General features: G+C 43.1%; 1 protein-coding gene across 2 annotated transcripts; it reads left to right on the top strand.

Moving 5' to 3' along the window:
- The first annotated feature begins 176 nt into the window (after positions 1-176).
- On the top strand, positions 177-12,651 carry selenom (selenoprotein M). Of its 2 annotated transcripts, none has more exons than XM_059654838.1 (5): positions 177-375; positions 497-532; positions 8,489-8,523; positions 9,768-9,846; positions 10,524-12,651. In XM_059654838.1, exons 1-5 carry the CDS (start codon positions 271-273, stop codon positions 10,743-10,745), a joined length of 477 nt encoding a protein of 158 aa, XP_059510821.1. In that variant the 5' UTR covers positions 177-270; the 3' UTR covers positions 10,746-12,651. The 2 variants fall into 2 exon arrangements, with proteins under 2 accessions (XP_059510821.1, XP_048412152.1); XM_048556195.2 differs by lacking the exon at positions 9,768-9,846 and adding an exon at positions 9,141-9,219.
- Positions 12,652-18,229: the final 5,578 nt, after the last annotated feature.

Genomic DNA, 18,229 nt, shown 5'->3' with positions numbered 1-18,229 from the left:
CTGTTTAATGTTTGCGATCGTTGGCAATGGATCGGTGGAGACGGCAGGTAATACCCTGTTTCTGGCTGTCTCCCTGTTACCATCTGGAGATGGCTCCAATCGGGTGCGCGGAGCGCGTCTCCGGTTTCAATCTCAGTCTCCGCCTCCAGCCCAGACCTCGACCTCCCCCATATTCCTTGGTGGAGTCCCTGACGTGGCAAACGGGATTTATAGAGGACCAGAAAGCAGAGTTGTTCAGTGGCGAGCCGGTGCTCGGTGACACTGTGTAACATGTTGCCTTCGCCTCTGCTGCTGATCCTGGGTCTGGTCCAGGCAGTGTCCTGCTACAAACTCAACTTGGAGAAGCCACCAGCACTGGCCCGAGGCAGAGTGGAGGTAAAGCTGGACTGGAAGCTCACTTTACTGCCGGTTAATTCAAAGGTTTTCAGATTCGGAAGTTGCAGTTTTTTTTTCAATGTTCCAATTCACTCATTATTAATGTTTCTCCCTTTTCCAGACCTGCGGGGGATGACAATTATCTGTCCTAACAGAGGTAAGTAAGGACTTTGTTTTTTCTCGTCTCTCTCCAGTTTTCCATAAAGAGGTCTGTTTTTATTTAAATTGATAAATTTCCCGATGACAGCGGACTGGGTTTCTTCAATGCAGATGCTGCCAGCAATGAGAGACCAGGACTGTCAGTTCTAAGCAAATTCTGGCCACTTCAGCGTCCGACTAATTTGGCTCAATCGCTGGTTTGAAACGGAGTGCGTGTGTTTTCGAGAGGAATGATGCTGATTGAAAAGGTGGTTGGGAGAGGCAAGTGAAAAATACTGAGAGAAACAGAGCGAAGATGCTGCCTAAGCAGGCAAGGCTTTGGAATAGAAATTGTGGAACTCCAGAGAAAGGTTGTGAGTGGTTAACAAGACAGAGGGATATTAAAATTAATTTAAACAGCATTTTCCATACAGTTAATGCTAGGTCCCTTGGTACTGTACTACAGAGAGGCCTCGGGGATCAAGTACATAATTCTTTCAAAGTTGTGTCACAGGTAGACAGGGTGGTTACAAAGGCATTTAGAGTGCTTTCCTCCATTTCTCAGACCGTTGAGTAAAGGAGTTGGGATGTCATGCTGAAGTTGTACAGCATGTTGGGAGGACTGTGTGCACTCCTGGTCTCCCTGTTATAGGAATGATACTGTTAAGCTGGAGAGGACCAATGGTATCAATGTGGACTTCACAAGCTTCAAAATCTCCCCTCCCCCCACTGCATCCCAAATCCAGCCCAGTTCTTCCCCTCCCCCCACTGCATCACAAAACCAGCCCAGCCTGTCTCTGCTTCCCTAACCTGTCCTTCCTCTCACCCATCCCTTCCTCCCACCTCAAGCCGCACCTCCATTTCCTACCTACCACCTCATCCCACCTCCTTGGCCTGTCCATCTTCCCTGTACTGACCTATCCCCTCCCTACCTCCTCACCTATACTCTCCTCTCTACCTATCTTGTTTTCTCTCCATCTTCAGTCTGCCTCCCCCTCTCTCCCTATTTATTCCAGAACCCTCTCCCCATCCCCCTCTCTGATGAAGGGTCTAGGCCCGAAACGTCAGCTTTTGTGCTCCTGAGATGCTGCTTAGCCTGCTGTGTTCATCCAGCTCCACACTTTGTTATCTAGTATTCAGAAGAGATGTATCAGGATGTTGCTGGGAATGGAGGGTTTGAGTTTTAAGGAGAGGCTGGATGGGCTGGGACTTCTTTCACTGGAGCGTAGGAGGGTGAGGGGTGACCTGTACAGGTTTATAAAATCATGACGGGTATAGGTAAGGTGAATAGCAAAGGTTTTTTTTTCTCCTCAATGGAAAGTTTAGAACTAGGGGGCATATTTTTAAGGTGAGAGGAGAAAGATTTAAAAGAAACCTGAGGGGCAACTTCTCTTTCTGCCACTGGGATGACTTACCCCATGCCATCCAAATGCCACCTGCTGCCATAGAAACATGTGGGCTGTAGATGATACAGTGGGGTGGGCGGGGGGCTGTGTGTAGACAGTGCCTAGGAGGAGTGGGTTGCAGATGGTGTTGGGGAGACTGGAGGCTGCAGACCGTGCTTATATGTAGATAGGCAAATGGGTCAGTGGATGTTGCCATTCTGACAAGTAGCAGGACACATCAGCTTCCCCAGTCCCTTGTATCCTGACTGCCTCACGGTCCTTTGTGTGAGGTAATGTTGGTGATAGTTGTTTCTCAGTAGCCTGTCCCCACCATCACCTTCATACCTTGTCCCCCTGTGAAATGCAGGGCTCATGCTGGGATCAACTTTTCTGTTTTGAATTCCCAACTCACTGGAATTAACCCCTGGGCTGTTTTTGTGATTTAAAACTTGCCTCTAACTCTCGTTCTCCCAGCTCCGCATGTTTCTATGGTAGCAGGTGGCATTTGGGTGGCACAGGGTAAGTCAGTGGTGGAGAAGAGACGCCCAGCCTGAACGCTGCCCGTATGGGACATCATTGGAGTTTGAGGCTACCTTGAAGGGCCACCCAGTTGGGTGGAGCAAAAACAATTGTAAATTGAGTCTGGACTTGTGGACACCATTGAAAGTTAACCGTGGGATGTTCTGCTGCTAATATTCTCCTTTTCCATTCTTTTCTGCTGGTGGTGTCACCAGCTCATTCCACCAGGTGTCCAAAAACAATTTAACTTGGTACAGAATCTTCTGTAGGTATTGCTAACGTGAGCAGAAGGGCTGGAAGCTCACAGCTACGGACATAGTGACCAAGAAGTTGAGCAGAGTTTCAATAAGGATCATTCAGCAGGCTTTTGGAAAAAGAATGCACATGCTAAGGTGCAGGACGGGGTTGGGGGGCTGGCACTTGTTGAAACTGTTACACAACAATTGACAATGAAGCTTGAAAGCTCTTGAAATGACCTAGCTGATTGTTCTTTAAGACAGAAATAGGGAAAGAACATGTCATGGTGTAGAATGAAGCCTGTGGTGATTCTAAAAGAGGAAAGGGCCTGGTGTCTCACCTTTCTGGCCCTTCTCAATTCTCTTCCTTGATTGGGGTGTGGGCCCTGGGCTGGGCCCTACCAATCACCCACCCACCCAAACCCCCAGCTACTGTTCCTAAGTTACTGCCCCGTCTTTTGAAAAATTTGTTGATTATCTGTGCCATGAGGGTGCCCGGCAAATGGCTGATGACTGTTTGGGGATTGAATTGTGTGCTATGTTTCTGTATCCCCTGATTTAATGTTACTGCAACTTGGTCTGTGCCTCCCAGCGGCAGATGTAGCTATTTTCTAATTTGCTGATGAAGAGACCTGGCGGGGTCGGAGTGGGGGGTGGGGTTGGAATCTGTGTTTCTGGTTTTGTCTCTGGCCAGGACTGTGGTGGGACTTTGACAGCATCAGGTGGTTTCCAGCAGTGGGGACAATACCCCGGCAGGAAAATTCTCAGCAGTTACTGATGCCCAGGAGAATGTTGTGGAACCCTCATCTGCAAGTGGTGCTGGATCGGCAGGTAGAGGGGACAGAAATTTCAATGCAAACTCCTCAGTAATTTCTTCCACCAATAGACGCTTAGGTTTCACTTCTACCACCGGTGGCTCTGAGTTTGATTTTCAAAGTTTTCTTCAAAGAGTTCTGCAACGAGGTCAGTCAGGTGAAACTCATGGAATATGAGTTTCCTGTTTGGGGCTGTTAATCTGGTCCAATCAGGGAGTCCTGGCTGACAGGTAAGAACAGCAATGTCAGACAGATATTCACTGTGAGACCTGGCTCTGAGGGAGCTGGATTTCCATGTGTAAATAAAGGGTGACTTGGTGACAGGATACTGGCTTCTGTGGAGTTATTTCAGGTTCTGTGTTCCGATGTTGCCTCCTGATCTCAGTCCTCCCTTGATGGTGGATGTTTGTAGGAAAGGGAATGCTGAGACTGAGAGATGCTGCTCAGTGTTGGGGTGTACACCCTGGCTCTCCTCCGCTTCCCTTCCCAAAAAGCATTTCCACACATTATGTTGCACATGGAAGAATACTCAGGCTGAAAGCCGATCTCCACTTTCATGAACACAGCAGGCCAAGCAGCATCAGAGGAGCAGGAAAGCTTGATGTTTCGGGTTGGGACCCTTCTTCAGAAAAGAAGGTCCCGATCCGAAACGTCAGCTTTCCTGCTCCTCTGATGCTGCTTGGCCTGCTTTGTTCATCCAGCTTCACACCGTATTATCTCGGATTCTCCAGCATTGGCAGTTCCTACTATCTCTCCATTTTCATATGGACTCTGCCAAGGGCAGTTTGGAATCTGTACCACCAGAGGAGGACACCAGGTCAATGCCTTTAAATCCAACACCTTAACTTAGCCCTGTCCTGATCTGTCTTTCTCTCTCTCTCTAAATCTGTTTCTGAAGCAAAAGGTGTTTTATTCATTTATAATGCTGTTGGTACTTTTAATGGTCACTTTTATATATGACTCATTTTTTAAATGATCAGTTTATGGCTTTGGCATTGCATTTTGGCTTAGCAAATTGCACTTTTTTATTTCTTGATTTTTTTTTAAATTGAAATTTCTGTTTAATGTTGTGCCAAACTGCTGGTGCTGCTGCTGGGTTTCTTGCTGAAAGGGCTGAGAGGCCCTCAGGAAGTTTGATTGCTTTTTGGAGAGCACGCTAAAGGGGTATTTTACTTCAGTAACAATATGAAGTGTTGGAAATGCTCAGCATCTCTTACGATATCTGTGCAGAGAGAAATGGAGACCAATGGTTCTTTGTACTGGGGAAGTAGGAGATGGATTTCACCTCCACAGCTCAATGCTCTAGTAAATCGTGTGACTGAGGCTGCAAAAAACGTTAAACAATGCAGGGGGAGGGATCCTGTGGGAGGAGATGTGATAAAGCAAAAGGAAATCAGGTAATAGAGAAAATTAGTATTGTATCTAAAATAATGATAACCAGGGTGTGGTAGAAAGGGACAGAGAGTACAAACTTCAGCATTCACCAGAAGATTAGAATGGAGTTTGCAAAAATGGTAGAAAAACAACAGTTAAATATTCTCCATCTGATTGTATGCAGCATTTGTTACAAAATGAGAGAAGTAACTAGCAATACAAAAACAGCAATAGTTTCTACAAGTATTTAAATAAGAAAAGGGTAACTAAAACTAGTCCTGGTTCCCTAGAGTGAATCTGAGGAATTGATAATGTAAAACAAAAAAATGACAAATATTGATTATGTACTTTGTGATTCTCTTCACTGTAGAAGACTTAGAAAACTTCCCAAAGATATTTGAAAATGAAGAGGTGAATGGGAAGCAAGAACTTAGCACAATCACCATCACTTTGTCCTAAAGTTTGACAAGTACTCAAGGCCAGGCGGTCAGCACCCCAGGGGCTTAAAAGAAGTGGTGGCGATGATAGTAGATGTATTGGTTACAGTATCTATGGAATTCTGAAAGGGTCCCTGTGGATTGGAAAGTAGTAAATAACAATGTTTAGTCAAGAATGAAATGAATTGAAACAAGAACCTATAGTCTAGTTAGGCTTACAGGGAAACTTCCAGAATTCATTATCAAGGAAGTTATATCAGATACTGAAAAAATCATATCATGAAAAGGTACAACAAACATGACTTGGTGAAAGAGAAGGTATATATTCAACTGATTTATTAGGATTTATTTAGTGGAAGTAATGCACAAGATGAATAAGTGGAATCTGGATTTGGTGTATGTGGATTTCTAAAAGACATTTGACAAGGTGTTATATCAAAAGTTACTACACAACATGATGTGGGGATTCAGATATTACCATGGTCAAGGATTGATGCGTGGAGACGAAGCTGTGATTGGTTAAGTGCCACACAATTCTGTGCTGGGTCTTCAACTATTTATAATCTATATCAGTAGCTCAAATGAAGTGGTTACTGAATTATGGCAGCTAATTTCACTGATAACAGGAAAATAAGTAGCACAGTACATTGTCACGAATAGATAGAGAGTCCAGTGAAGAATATACATAGAAAAATTGATTTAAGTTCAATGTCGTCCCAATCACTCTTAGAGATAGATGCCTGGTAGTAAGTTTAACCTGAGGGTTAGCACACGTTGAGAAGTTGCCAAGTGGAGAATGCCCTGCTTATGCCAAACCCTACTTCCTTGTCCATTAACCAATCATCTATCCTTGCTAATATATTACTCCAATTCAGTGGGCCCTTAGTTTTCCCATGACCTATATTGAACTCCTTTTGAAAATGCAGGTATATTACATCTACTGGTTTCCCTTTTTCTAACTTACTGGTTATCTCTTCAAAAAACACCAATAAATTAATCAAAGGTCCTTTAGTAAGTAATTTACTCATATGTCCTGGACTATAAGTAGATTAAAGTCACCCACGTTGCCTTTGTGAGAACCTTCAATAATTTATTGTTTAAGTCTCTGTCCAACATTATAACCACTGTTGGGAGATTTGCCTCCAGTGTTTTTTTGATGTTTGCTATTTCTAAACACCACCCAGAGTGACTCTGCTTTGTAATCTTCTGAGGCTAGATTATTTCACACCAATATTCTTCTCTCTCCTTTATTGTCAAGACTATCCCTCTTCCTTTACCATTCTGTTTGTCCTTCTGAAAGATTGTGTTCCCTCGAATATTGATTTCCCAAGTTTGAACACCCTTGAGGAAGGTCTCTGGAATGGCAACGGGCTCTAAGTCATTTATGTCTAATTTTTCCACTGGTTCATCCATCTTATTCTGGATGATTCATACATTTAAATAAAGAACCTTTAACTTTGTTTACCTCCATTTTCAGTAATAGAAATTACTTATTTACTGACATGCAATTTTTGTTAAACTCTTTATCCCTTCCCTTTATCTACATTACAATGTTGTTCCACTGCATCTAAACCTTCTGCTTGTATTTCTAAATCGGCCATCACCCAAACTGCCCCCCTGTTAGTTTAAAGTGTGGTCCACAGCCCTAGTTGTATGATTGGCCAGGACATCCTAATTCCAAATAAATCCTACGTGCTTAGGTGCAGACATGGTGCCCCATGAATTAAAATCCTAACCCATTCTTTAAGGCACTGATCTGCTTGACACTGTGCCAATTGCCACATGGCTGAGGTAACAACCCAGAGATTATTTGCATTGATCTGCATTTTAATTTGTATCCTAACCACTCAAAGTCCAATAGATAAAACTAGGAATTAGGTTTTGCTGCATTGTTGGTTCTCACATGGGCCTGAGATCTTTATTTTTCCCATTTATCCTTCTCAACATGCGTGGCCCCCTAAACATCAGGATTAGGTATGCATCACAACCTTCAGAGATCCTGGTCACAACTGTATAAAACAGTGGCTATTGGCCTGTCTGTACCATCCCCTGTCACTGCTATGGTGTCAGTAAGGACTGCAGATAGCTGGAAGCTAGAGTCAATAAATGTGGAGCTGAAAAAGGACAGCAGGTCAGACAGTATCTGAGGAGCAGGAAAGTCAATATTTTGGGCTGAAACCTTTCGCCAGGACAGAACAAAAAGTTACAATCCGAAATGTTGACATTCCTGTTCCTCAGATGCTGTCTAACCTGCTGTGCTTTCCCTGTCACTGCTATGTTCCTCTTTGCTTCTATCATTTGAATGGCCTTCTTCACCCTGGTGCCACGGTCAGCCATCTCATCCTTCTTGCAGACCCTCTTCTCATCCTTGAAAGGAGCAAACCCATTGGACAGGATCAGGAGCTGAGTCTCCTCTGAGTCACTATGTGCTGGTTCAATATGTCTTCCTGACCTGCCTTCATGCCATTCTATCTCTACTCATTGGCCAATTAGTCTTGGAGTCATAGAATTGTACAGCATGGAAACAGACCCGTCAGTCCTACTCATCCACGCTCACCAGATATCCCAAATTAATCTGGTCCTATTAGCCAGCATTTCATGCATATCCTGTAAACCATTCCTATTCATGTACCCATCCAGATGTCTTTAAATATTGTAAATGTTGTAATTCTGACATTCTGTCTTGCCCACAGCATGTGACTACCCCTCGAGCAAAGAAGTCCCAGTGACTCTTCTTCCTCCCTAATTCCCACAATTTCTGCAAATCAGACTCCAGTCACCAGTGGAATTTCCAGATTGTTTGAGCAGGGGCTGCAATTGTTACTTTCACGTTCCCTTAAAGGTTCAGAGGTTTTGGGTCTCTATTTTGATTGAATTTTTTAAAAAAAGTAAATTCAGCCTTCATTTGGAGATGTCAAGTGTGAGAGCTTCAAGCTTGGCTGTGATGCCTCCCACAATCAGATAGCAACACTCTAATATGAAGGATCTCTTGCAAGAAGTGCTGATAGCTTGTGGAATTTCACAGTAGGAAGGCTTTTTCTTACCTTCAGAAAGGAGAGGGAGAACATGGAATGATTTCTGAATCTTCTTGTGTAAATGACACACAAATTGGTGGCTTGTATTATGTGACCTTGTTTATGTTAGGCAAGACATTTTCATCTTGGCAGAAGCTAATGGCTCTCATTTGATTTTGTTTCTCTGATTCACAGGTAAAGGCTTTCGTTGAGGAGGACTTACCTCTTTAGTATCCTTTTGAAAATCTGGGCATACCTATTAGGTTCATAATAGAAAGGTTTGATTAATCTTTTCTATGCTGGTACTGTATTGAGTTTCAGGGAAAGAATGCTGGACTTTAGCTCGCAGCTCTGTTCCCCATCTCCTCATGTCTATCACCAATACCCACAAGTTGTTGGAAGCAGCTGAAACTGCTGAATTCTGAGCTACATCAGTATAAGAAGCAATTCATTCTCTGACTCAAGAGAAAAACGAAGACATGAATTCGGGAGAAAAATCCCCCTTAGTTGAAGGAGGACCGTGACAATTGTGACAGCCTTGCCACTGCCAAACTGAGATTAAACAATTTCACATGGACTAGAGATGGAACCTAAGATCTTTGTAGTGCAACCCTTACATCTCTGCTGTTTATCCTACTGCTGTGGTAGAAATGCAAGTTAATGATAGTAAGGAGCAAAAAACAAACCCCCTGCCCAGAACCAACAAAGAAGGAAAGTGGAGAGGGGTTTATTTATTGGCGGGCTGGGGTTTGGCTAGAAATTGATGTGTGTCTGCTGCACCTCCCGACCTTCATTACCTGTTTCAGTGACCGTTTTGTGTTTACGCTTTCCTGACCTGTTGCTGAAGTCACAACCTGGTGCTGAAGTATATTCCAGGAGCAATTCCTGAACTGCTCCTCTTGAACTACAATTTTGAAGAACTAAATGTAAGATCATTTTAATATTTTACATTGTAATTCTTTTATGTGACAGATATAGAAAAGAGATGTTGGAACAAAAGAACACTCAGATCAGCAATATAGTGTTAAATGAACGGAAATGTCTATTACTTTTGCCCAATAATCTGTCACAGTCATCAATCAAAATCAAGAACCGCCAACCCCCATTTCCTATCTTTTGGTGTCTAGAGTAAACTTTCTGATTTATTGAAATCACAGACAGACCTGGGTCCTCCACCCTGTCCGTATAACCATGTGTCTCCCTGGACTAAACAATGTAATTAAATGGGTAATCTAGTGGGAAGTTGAACTTGTTACTGGTTGAGCAAAGCCAATGTGCTGAAGGATTTCAGGAAGAAGGGCTGTGACTATGATTCTGGTTAAGGGAAGGAGGGAGGGAAAGGGAGAGCTGCCCTTTGAAGTTGTAGCATTTCCCTATGGTGAGCAGAACAGAATCACCCAGCAGCAGCGAAGGACAAATATTCCCGTTGACTCTACTCAGGGTATGAGTAATATTTCTTGACCAACTTCTAAATTCACAACCTGGCATTGACCTACTTCCCAGGAGTGGATCCTGAGCTCGTCCTTATGAACTACGCGTACCAGGAACTAGCAGTAAGACACTTTTTCTTTTGTTCCCTTTGCACTCATTTAAGTGAGTGACAGCATGAGCATGCTGGTGCATGAAATAAAGTCTGACTTTTGTACCCTGCTCCAACATATTGTACACATCTATGTTATAGAGTGACTTTTAATCACCCTTATGGACAAATGGATATTGAACCTGGATCTGGTCCAGAGGTAGGGTCGTTGCCAATGACCCACAACATTCTAACCCAGTATTGAACTCAGGTTAAGTAGGGAGGAAAACCTCCTATATTCTGTTTAAGGGTGAAACAAAACCTCATGAGAGAAGTCTGTACTAAATGGTGGGATTGGCAAATTAATGTCAATTGGGGCCATGTTTGTGCTGTGGGCTCACTTGCAGTCTTATTGAGCTACTCAAATCTGCTTCACATGGCATCTAGAAAACCAACAGATGGGAATACAGCTATATAATATATAGAAATAGACTGTTATGGTCTAGATTAAACCCAGATCTTAAAGGTGAAAGGGCACTGTATCATTCTGCATCAAATAACAAAATTTTTAAAAAATATATTTTGTATGGTACATTTTCACATTGGCAGGATGGTTACTCATTGACTTTGAAGCTTATTCTTTGATTATTATAACTTTGTCAATCCTCAGCTTGACTTACAATTCAGTTCTTTAATTTCTTGCCTCCACAGCGTGTGGACCTTATGCCAATGACCAGGAAAGAGATCAATGAATTACTGTTGAAACTCGGATTTTACAAAAAGGAAAGTCCAGATGCCGAAGTGCCAGTTGATTTCTACTATGCCCCAATGATGGGCAAACCCATAAGGCAATTTGACACGCACGCAGGGAATCCTGCTAATGCTGAGTCCGAGGATCTCGCAGTATCAAATGAGTTGAAGCAAGATTTATAGATAAATGATTGAAGTGTACCTTGACTGTCCATAAATCAATGGAAAGATGAAAACCCACTAGCGGTCTGAAAACGTGATCAGTCTTGCTTTCATTTGAAACCTGGACATCCCAGTAATCACACTGCTGCTCATTTAACCATCAACCTATTTATTACTAACATCATCATTTCTTTTGGTTTAACTTTCTGCTAACTGTGGGGGCAAACACCATTGACGGAAAAGTGCAAAAATTCACAGGAACTATCAGCAGGTGGAGGTCGAGAGTACTGGAAATAACGGGAATCTTCCTGTCCAATTGGTCTACTGTGTGTTCTACATCTTTTGCTTATTGGGTCTCTTTTAGTCTGAATTTTGCAAATTGTCCACTCCAGCCTTTTGAATGAAGTTTGTTGGAAAGTGAATGGTGTTGATGGTAAACAGAATGGTTCAGCTAGAGCAGATCAGATTTATGAACTGAGGTCAACTGACATCAATGGCTTCAGCACCAGGGACAGCTAATTCACCTAAAGAGGTCCAGATGAAGGACTGCATGCACCACCTGATTGGGTCTTGGGCCCTGTTATTGACGGCATAAAAACAGAAAAGAGTTTTGCTGGCTTGGCAAGTGTGTTTCTCAGTGTCATACAGGCCAGCAGGGTATCAGGGTCTGTGCTGAGTTCACTGACACCAGTGAGGGGTAGAGCTTTACAACCGGCCATAGTGTCTCTCCTTTAGTTTGCCCTCCTTCTGTCGACAACTGTTCTGCGATTTCTTCATATCTCTTCATCCAGCCAGAACCCAGGAGGGTCAGATTGTGATGTCATGCTTGCTTTCATAACCAAAAGACCCTCAGTGGCTATTCTCACGTGAAGAATGGCCACTTACTCGGTAAGGTGTTGGTAGGAGGGGGAAGAAAAGGGGAAAGGACACGAAGAAAACTTTGCAAGGAAATCAAAACCTGGATATCCAAATAAGAGTTTGCACAGTAATGTGAAGACTTACTTTAATTTTTGTGAGGTTGTTTGATTATATTTTCTCCTTTTCAGTTCAAGCATGTAACTGGCTGAATGCTGACTGCTGATTCTAACAGTCCACTCCGCAGAGGGTGCTGTGAACATTTTTTATTCACTATGAATTGTATATTTGTTTCTCATGGCCTTCTTCCATCCATCCGCAGCCATTTCCTCTGTGTCGGAAATGCATTTAAAACTTAGAGCATCTCCAGTCCCAGCAAACTTACCGGAGATGTGTTTACCACATCTTGTTGGCCAGTGAGAGGTGTGGGGGAGATATTGAACAGAGGACAGTGACCTTGCCTGCTACTTCTGTCCACCTTCCCTTCACCTCTTACCCTCATACCAGAGGCAAAGTTCAAAAGCAGCTTGTGTCTTCATCCTGACTCTGTCTCCAGGTTTTGAAATTTCTTTTAGCAAGAGGGAAATGATAAAACAAAAACTTGAATTAATAAATTTAGCTCATAGCCTTTTGTCAAAAGGTAATATATAAGCTGATGGTGCTACATACGCTGTCAGTTGACCTCGAGTTCTGCCTTTTCCAACAATCCGGCCACACAAATCCATCATTTTCGATTTAGGGAGAAAATGAGCACATCGAGCGAATGTTTATGCGCTTTTATAACTGGATCTATTTTGGAATGAAATGCAACATTTTCACATCTATAGAGTTCACTCTGAAACTGCTCTGATCAAGAAAATGACAGCGGACGGGCATCTCCAGCTGGCTGAATGCTTCTTGCATGTGAGCACCTCAAGCCTTATTCAGGAATTTAAATGAAGCACTCAGCTGAAAGGCGACCAGGCTGAGAGCAGAGGCACAACATTCCTGAAGGCAGAGAGGAGTTCATGCTGGAAGAACATGCCAGCCTCAACAACATTTTGTTATTTTTGCCTGTTGGATAGCAATAAAATTCGACAGTTAACAATAAATTCATAGTTTGTGTGAGTTCATCTGATATGGGTAGAGGGCTTGGTTTAATAACTGTGCGGTGAGGTTTTGGATGGGAATAAAGGGAGATGGTCCTGGGTGTGAGTCTCTTATCTTTCTGAGCTGACTCCAGTCACAAGGAGTATACTGTTAGCCTGACATCTTGCTGAGCTACAGGGGAATGGGGTGGCAGGGGAACTAGTTCTCCTGACGCGCCGCATCTGTACTCCCCAGGTTCGATCCCCAACATTTACCACTGCAATCTCACAGGAATGTTGGCGAAGGTTAGCACTGTGCCCCTGTTAATGAAAGGAGAAATAAGACTCGGTTCCTGGTCGTTTTTGGCTGAGGTTTAGTGGGAAGTGAAAACTGTTCTGTCGCAACATTGTGTCGGAATGGATGGGAAGATCACATTAAATGGAAATGCAGGCTTGTCCTAATGGTTATATAGCTGCGACCGTCAGCACCTTATAAACCTGAGAGGGCAGAGAAAGAGCAGCTGGCCCATTATTACACAAGAAAAGGAACGGGGCTCCTTGGTCTGAAACTTCCCCAGTCTCCTTCAAGAGCACTTTCCAAATGTGCCACCACTACCATCCCAAAGGACAAGGGTAGCAGCTACATGGGAAAACCACCAGCTGAAAGCTCCCCTCAAAATTGCATCTTGATTTGCAAGTACAGTGCTGTTTCCTTAGTGTCGCCAGGACAACATCCTGGGATTATCTCCCTAACAGCTCTGGGAGTGTACTTACCTGCCAGGGACTCCTCCAGCTCAGCCCCTCCTTCTCCTCTGGTCAGTGATGCCCACATCCTACAGATAAATAAATAAGCAAGGTGTCCACGGAATTAACTGATGGTTATTCTCCAATGGGATGAGGGTGTCACTGACTGAACCAACATTGATGCCCATCTATAATGGCCTTTATTAGCTTCAGAGAGCAATTCCGTCAATCACATCACTCTACATCTGGAGTCACATGTAGAACCTCTTTCCCTAAAGGGCATAGGTGACTCAAATGGGTCTTTACAATATTAACTGATTATGGTCATGGTCACCAACACTGAGACTAGCTTTATATTCTGGATTCTGTTGAACTTTAGTTTCCACCAGCTGCCTTTTGGGATATGTATCATTATTCCTAGACCATTAACCTGGCATATTGGAATTACAAATCCAGTAATATTATCACAACTTCACCATTTCCCATTAAAAGCCTTTAGCTCATTATCTCTTTAAGAAAATTCTAAAAATATTAAGCGCAGTGGTGAGCACAAAGAACGTGTGGGATGTGTTCCCGAAATATTTTCAAATATTTCCTTGATTGAAGAGTGCTGGTAATATTGAGAATCTGATGTTTTCCTTGTTTGGTAATGTCCATCACATACACAGGGAAAGAGAGAGGTAGACAAGATTCGCAGAGTGAGGCAAGATACAGAGAGGCTGTTGCAATACAGAGACCACACGATGCCAGGTTATAGTCCAACAGGTTTATTTGAAAACACAAGTTTTCAGAGCCTTGCTCCTTCTTCAGGTGTTAGTGGGGGAGGAGGCATCAGACACAGAATTTATAAGTAAAAGATCAGAGCATCACACAACTGATGAGGATGCATTAAACAAATCTGAGATGCTGTTAAATCTTTAATCAATTAGAAGGTTTTAATTGATAATACATGTATGTAAATCCCTGAATTTCTTTCAAGTCACTGTCCTGTGAGAATTAAAGGTTTTATCAGTGTAATGAAGAGGTGACATTTTAGGTCAGACAGTGCCAGCTAGGTGTGAGGCCTTGTTTAGAATCTGTTTGTGTTTTGGTTTGGAGTCAGACTGGCTTTATTTCTAAAGTAGGAATTTATAAAATGCCACATTGACTGACTATCTATAAATTGTGTGCATTTTGAACAAAATAGAATGTACCTGCAAAAACAAATTCACCCCATAGATTCACATATGTGTGTGTGTGTGTGTGTGTGTGTGTGTGTGCGTGAGTAAGAGAGAGAGAGTGGAGGATGTATAGTAATCAATTAAAACCATCTAAATGATTAAAGATTTAACAGAATCTTAGGTTTGTTTAGTACATTTTCATCAGTGGTATGAGCCTTTGATCTTTTATTTATAAATTCTGTATTTGATGCCACCTCTCCCAGTAACACCTGAAGATGGAGTAACGCTCCAAAAACTTGCGTTTTCGAATAAACCTGTTGGATTATAACCTGGTGTTGTGTGATTTCTGACCTTGTCCACCCCAGTCCAAAACCAGCACCTCCACATCATAGCTATATAGAGACAGAGAGAGAGAAGTATAAGGAAAGAGGGATGGAAATATCCCACAGAAATAAGCCTGAAGCACTCCTCACAATCACCCCAATATTTACTGGTATCCTTAAAACAAAACAAGTTTTTTTCAATTGATCTTTAAATATTAAAACCATCTCAGATACGATTGCTGGTTACAGCTTTAGATTTAGAGAATTTTTACTCTGCATGGAAACCAGAGTAAAATTCACACAAAACATTGATATTAAAGATAAGCACCTAGGTTTTGAATGCATGATATATCTCCCATCCTGCCCCACTCAGCTGTACCACATGCTCCAGGCGCCACTCACTGTCCCGTCTGAGGGATTACCAACCATTCCATAGCTTTGCCTCAAATCCTGGTCTTTTTGCTTAGGGGATGCCTTTTCTTCCAATTTCTTAGGCAGTAACTGGGAGACGGCTGGGGAGATACACACTTTGTATCTGAACAATGACTTCCTGCAGATCCAGAACCTTCAGCTCACTCAGCCAATATTCCCAAGGTGGGCAGGACTGCAGCCAATCAGGACTCACTATGAGTAGGTTTTAGGGTAGAAAGGGGGTGTTTGAATCCTGCAGGCTGACTCTTTGGGGGAGTTCGGGGTAGACAGCAGAGTACAGTCTGAGCCTAGGATCCTGAGGTCTGGGACAAGGGGGCCACTGAGCATGAGTAGGGGAAGGGTATTGGGAAGAAGTATGTCAAAGAATCCCTACAATATGGAAACAGGCCCCCCAGCCAAATTTGTCCACTCCAACCCTCAGAACATCCCACCCAGACCCATTACTCTAAAACCAACCTAACGTACACATCCCTGAACACAATGAGCAATTTATCATGGCCAATCCACTACCCTGCTCATCTTTGGACTGTGGGAGGAAACCGGAGCACCCAGAAGAAATTCACGCAGACACGGGGAGAATGTGCAAAATCCACACGGACAGTCGCCCGAGCGTGGAATTGAACCTGGGTGCCTGGCACTCTGAGGCAGCAGTGCTAACCACTGTGCCACCATGCTTGTGAACATGCGTTTGGGGGGAACAGGAGGAGCATTGAGAAGTTGAGGAGACAGCCTGTGAATAAAGTGCTTTGTGTGTGAAATGTTACAAAGGACCTAGGTGACCACACCAGGACCCATCCTTTTAAATGTCTCCAATTCCAGACAGAGTGGTTTTCCTGTGGGAAAGTTGGTCATATCCAGATGGCATTGTTGAGCAGTGGAGACAGTAATACACTGGGTCATGGTAAACATCCATGTCACAGCTTGGATCTAAAATTAGTTCAGGAATCTGAAAATCCTCTTGAGCACATATGATTGACGTGGAAACAGACTTTGATGTTATCAAGCGGAAAGATCAATATTTAGGCAGAGAGTTCAAGAAAGTGCAGGTAGTAGCTGACAAATATAGTGCTTAAGGTAAAATTTTATTGCCCACAGTTGAAATGGAAGTCAGAGATTCATATTTTATGTTAATCTAACTGCATCCATGCCTGTTATCTCAGGAGAGTTCACATTCCCTGTGAAAACTGATATGAACCCAATTGGATGTTATAATATTAGATTCCAGTGCTATGTTAGACTAGTGTTAGGTTGGAAATTGTTAGGTGGACTGGCCATGCTAAATTGCCCGTAGTGTTCAGGGAGGTGTGGATTAGGTGGGTTATAGGGGATGGGTCTGGGTAGCTCTCTCTGATGAAGGGTCTAGGCCCGAAACGTCAGCTTTTGTGCTCCTGAGATGCTGCTTGGCCTGCTGTGTTCACCCAGCCTCACATTTTATTATCCTGGAATCTCCAGCATCTGCAGTTCCCATTATCTCAGGATGCTCTGCGGTTCAGTGTGGACTTGTTGGGCCGAAGGGCCTGTTTTCACGCTCTAGTTATTCAATGATTCTATGATTACTTATTATTGACAGTAGATGAGGGAACAAAGGCTTCCTGAGGGGAAAAAATTAGCTTAAGAAGAAAAATTAAACTGGATTGAGTTATTAACAGTGGGGACCAGTAAGAGTGCGTTGACACTGAGGAAGTGTTCAGATGGTGCAAAATCATTATTGATCAAGGGCAACCACAGCATAGAATAAGTCATCAGCACAATATTAAATCTCAATCAGCAGGTCATTTAAACACAGAAGACTGATTCATTTCTAATCGTTGAGTTGCCACTGAATTACTGAACATACACAAGTTATATGCCAGTGACTGCCAAAGTGAGGAAATTCACAAGGACACAGTACTCGTGAAATGAAATTATCATAGAATCCCTACAGTGTAGAAACAGGCCATTCAATCCAACAAGTCCACACCGACTGTCCAAAGAGCATCCCACCCAGATCCATCCCCCTACCCTATGTTTTCCATGGCCAATGCACCAAGCCTACACATTCCCTGACACTACAGGGCAATTTAGCATGGCCAATCCACCTACCTTGCCCATCTTTAGACTGTGGGAGGCTTTATCCCAGGGTGGATGAATCCAGGGGACACAGGTTCAAGGTGCGAGGGGGATAAGTTTAGAAGAGAGGTGCGAGGCATGTTTTACACACAAAGGGTGGCGAGTGCCTGGAAAGCACTGCCAGAAGAGGTGGTGGAAGCAGTCGCAATAGCAGCTTTCAAGAAGCACCTGAATGAATACATGAATAGGAAAAGAATAGAAGGATACAGATGCTGCAAGTAAAAACTGTTTTAACATGGAAGGCCAAAATGTGTCAGCACAGGCTTGGAGGGTTCAAGGACCTGTTTCTGTGCTGTGTTGTTCTTTATTCCCTACACCAGAGCACCCGGAGGAAACACAAACACTGAGAGAATGTACAAATTCCGCACAGATTGTCACCCAAGGATAGAGTCAAACCCAGCTCCTTGGTGCTGTGAGGCAGCAGTGTTTACCATTGAGTCACCATGCCATGTCATGAATGGATTGCTGAAGTGTGCTTTGAAGAGAAATTGCTGGGTATTTTATGTTTAGAAATGATCTGCATAGATTAGAACTGTCTCCAATGGGTTCTAATTTTTCCACTAAGGTTTAGAGGGAGATAACTAGAGAAACATCATTAAAAGCACATATGGATAGTCCAAATGAAAACAGAAATGAAGATCTAATTTTGGTACCCAAAAGTAGGTGGAAATATTGGACAGTCAGCAAAAATTACTTGTGCACCTGAAAAGGAGAATTGATCCAACCAAGTTTACTTTCATTCGCTAGGCAAACACAAGGAACTGTGAGAATGTATCAAAGTGTGGAGCTGGATGAACGCAGCAGGCCAAGCAGCA

This window comes from Stegostoma tigrinum, chromosome 26 (genome assembly GCF_030684315.1).
Source record: "Stegostoma tigrinum isolate sSteTig4 chromosome 26, sSteTig4.hap1, whole genome shotgun sequence".
Lineage (NCBI taxonomy): Eukaryota > Metazoa > Chordata > Chondrichthyes > Orectolobiformes > Stegostomatidae > Stegostoma > Stegostoma tigrinum.
This window is presented reverse-complemented; position numbering and strand designations above follow the sequence as displayed.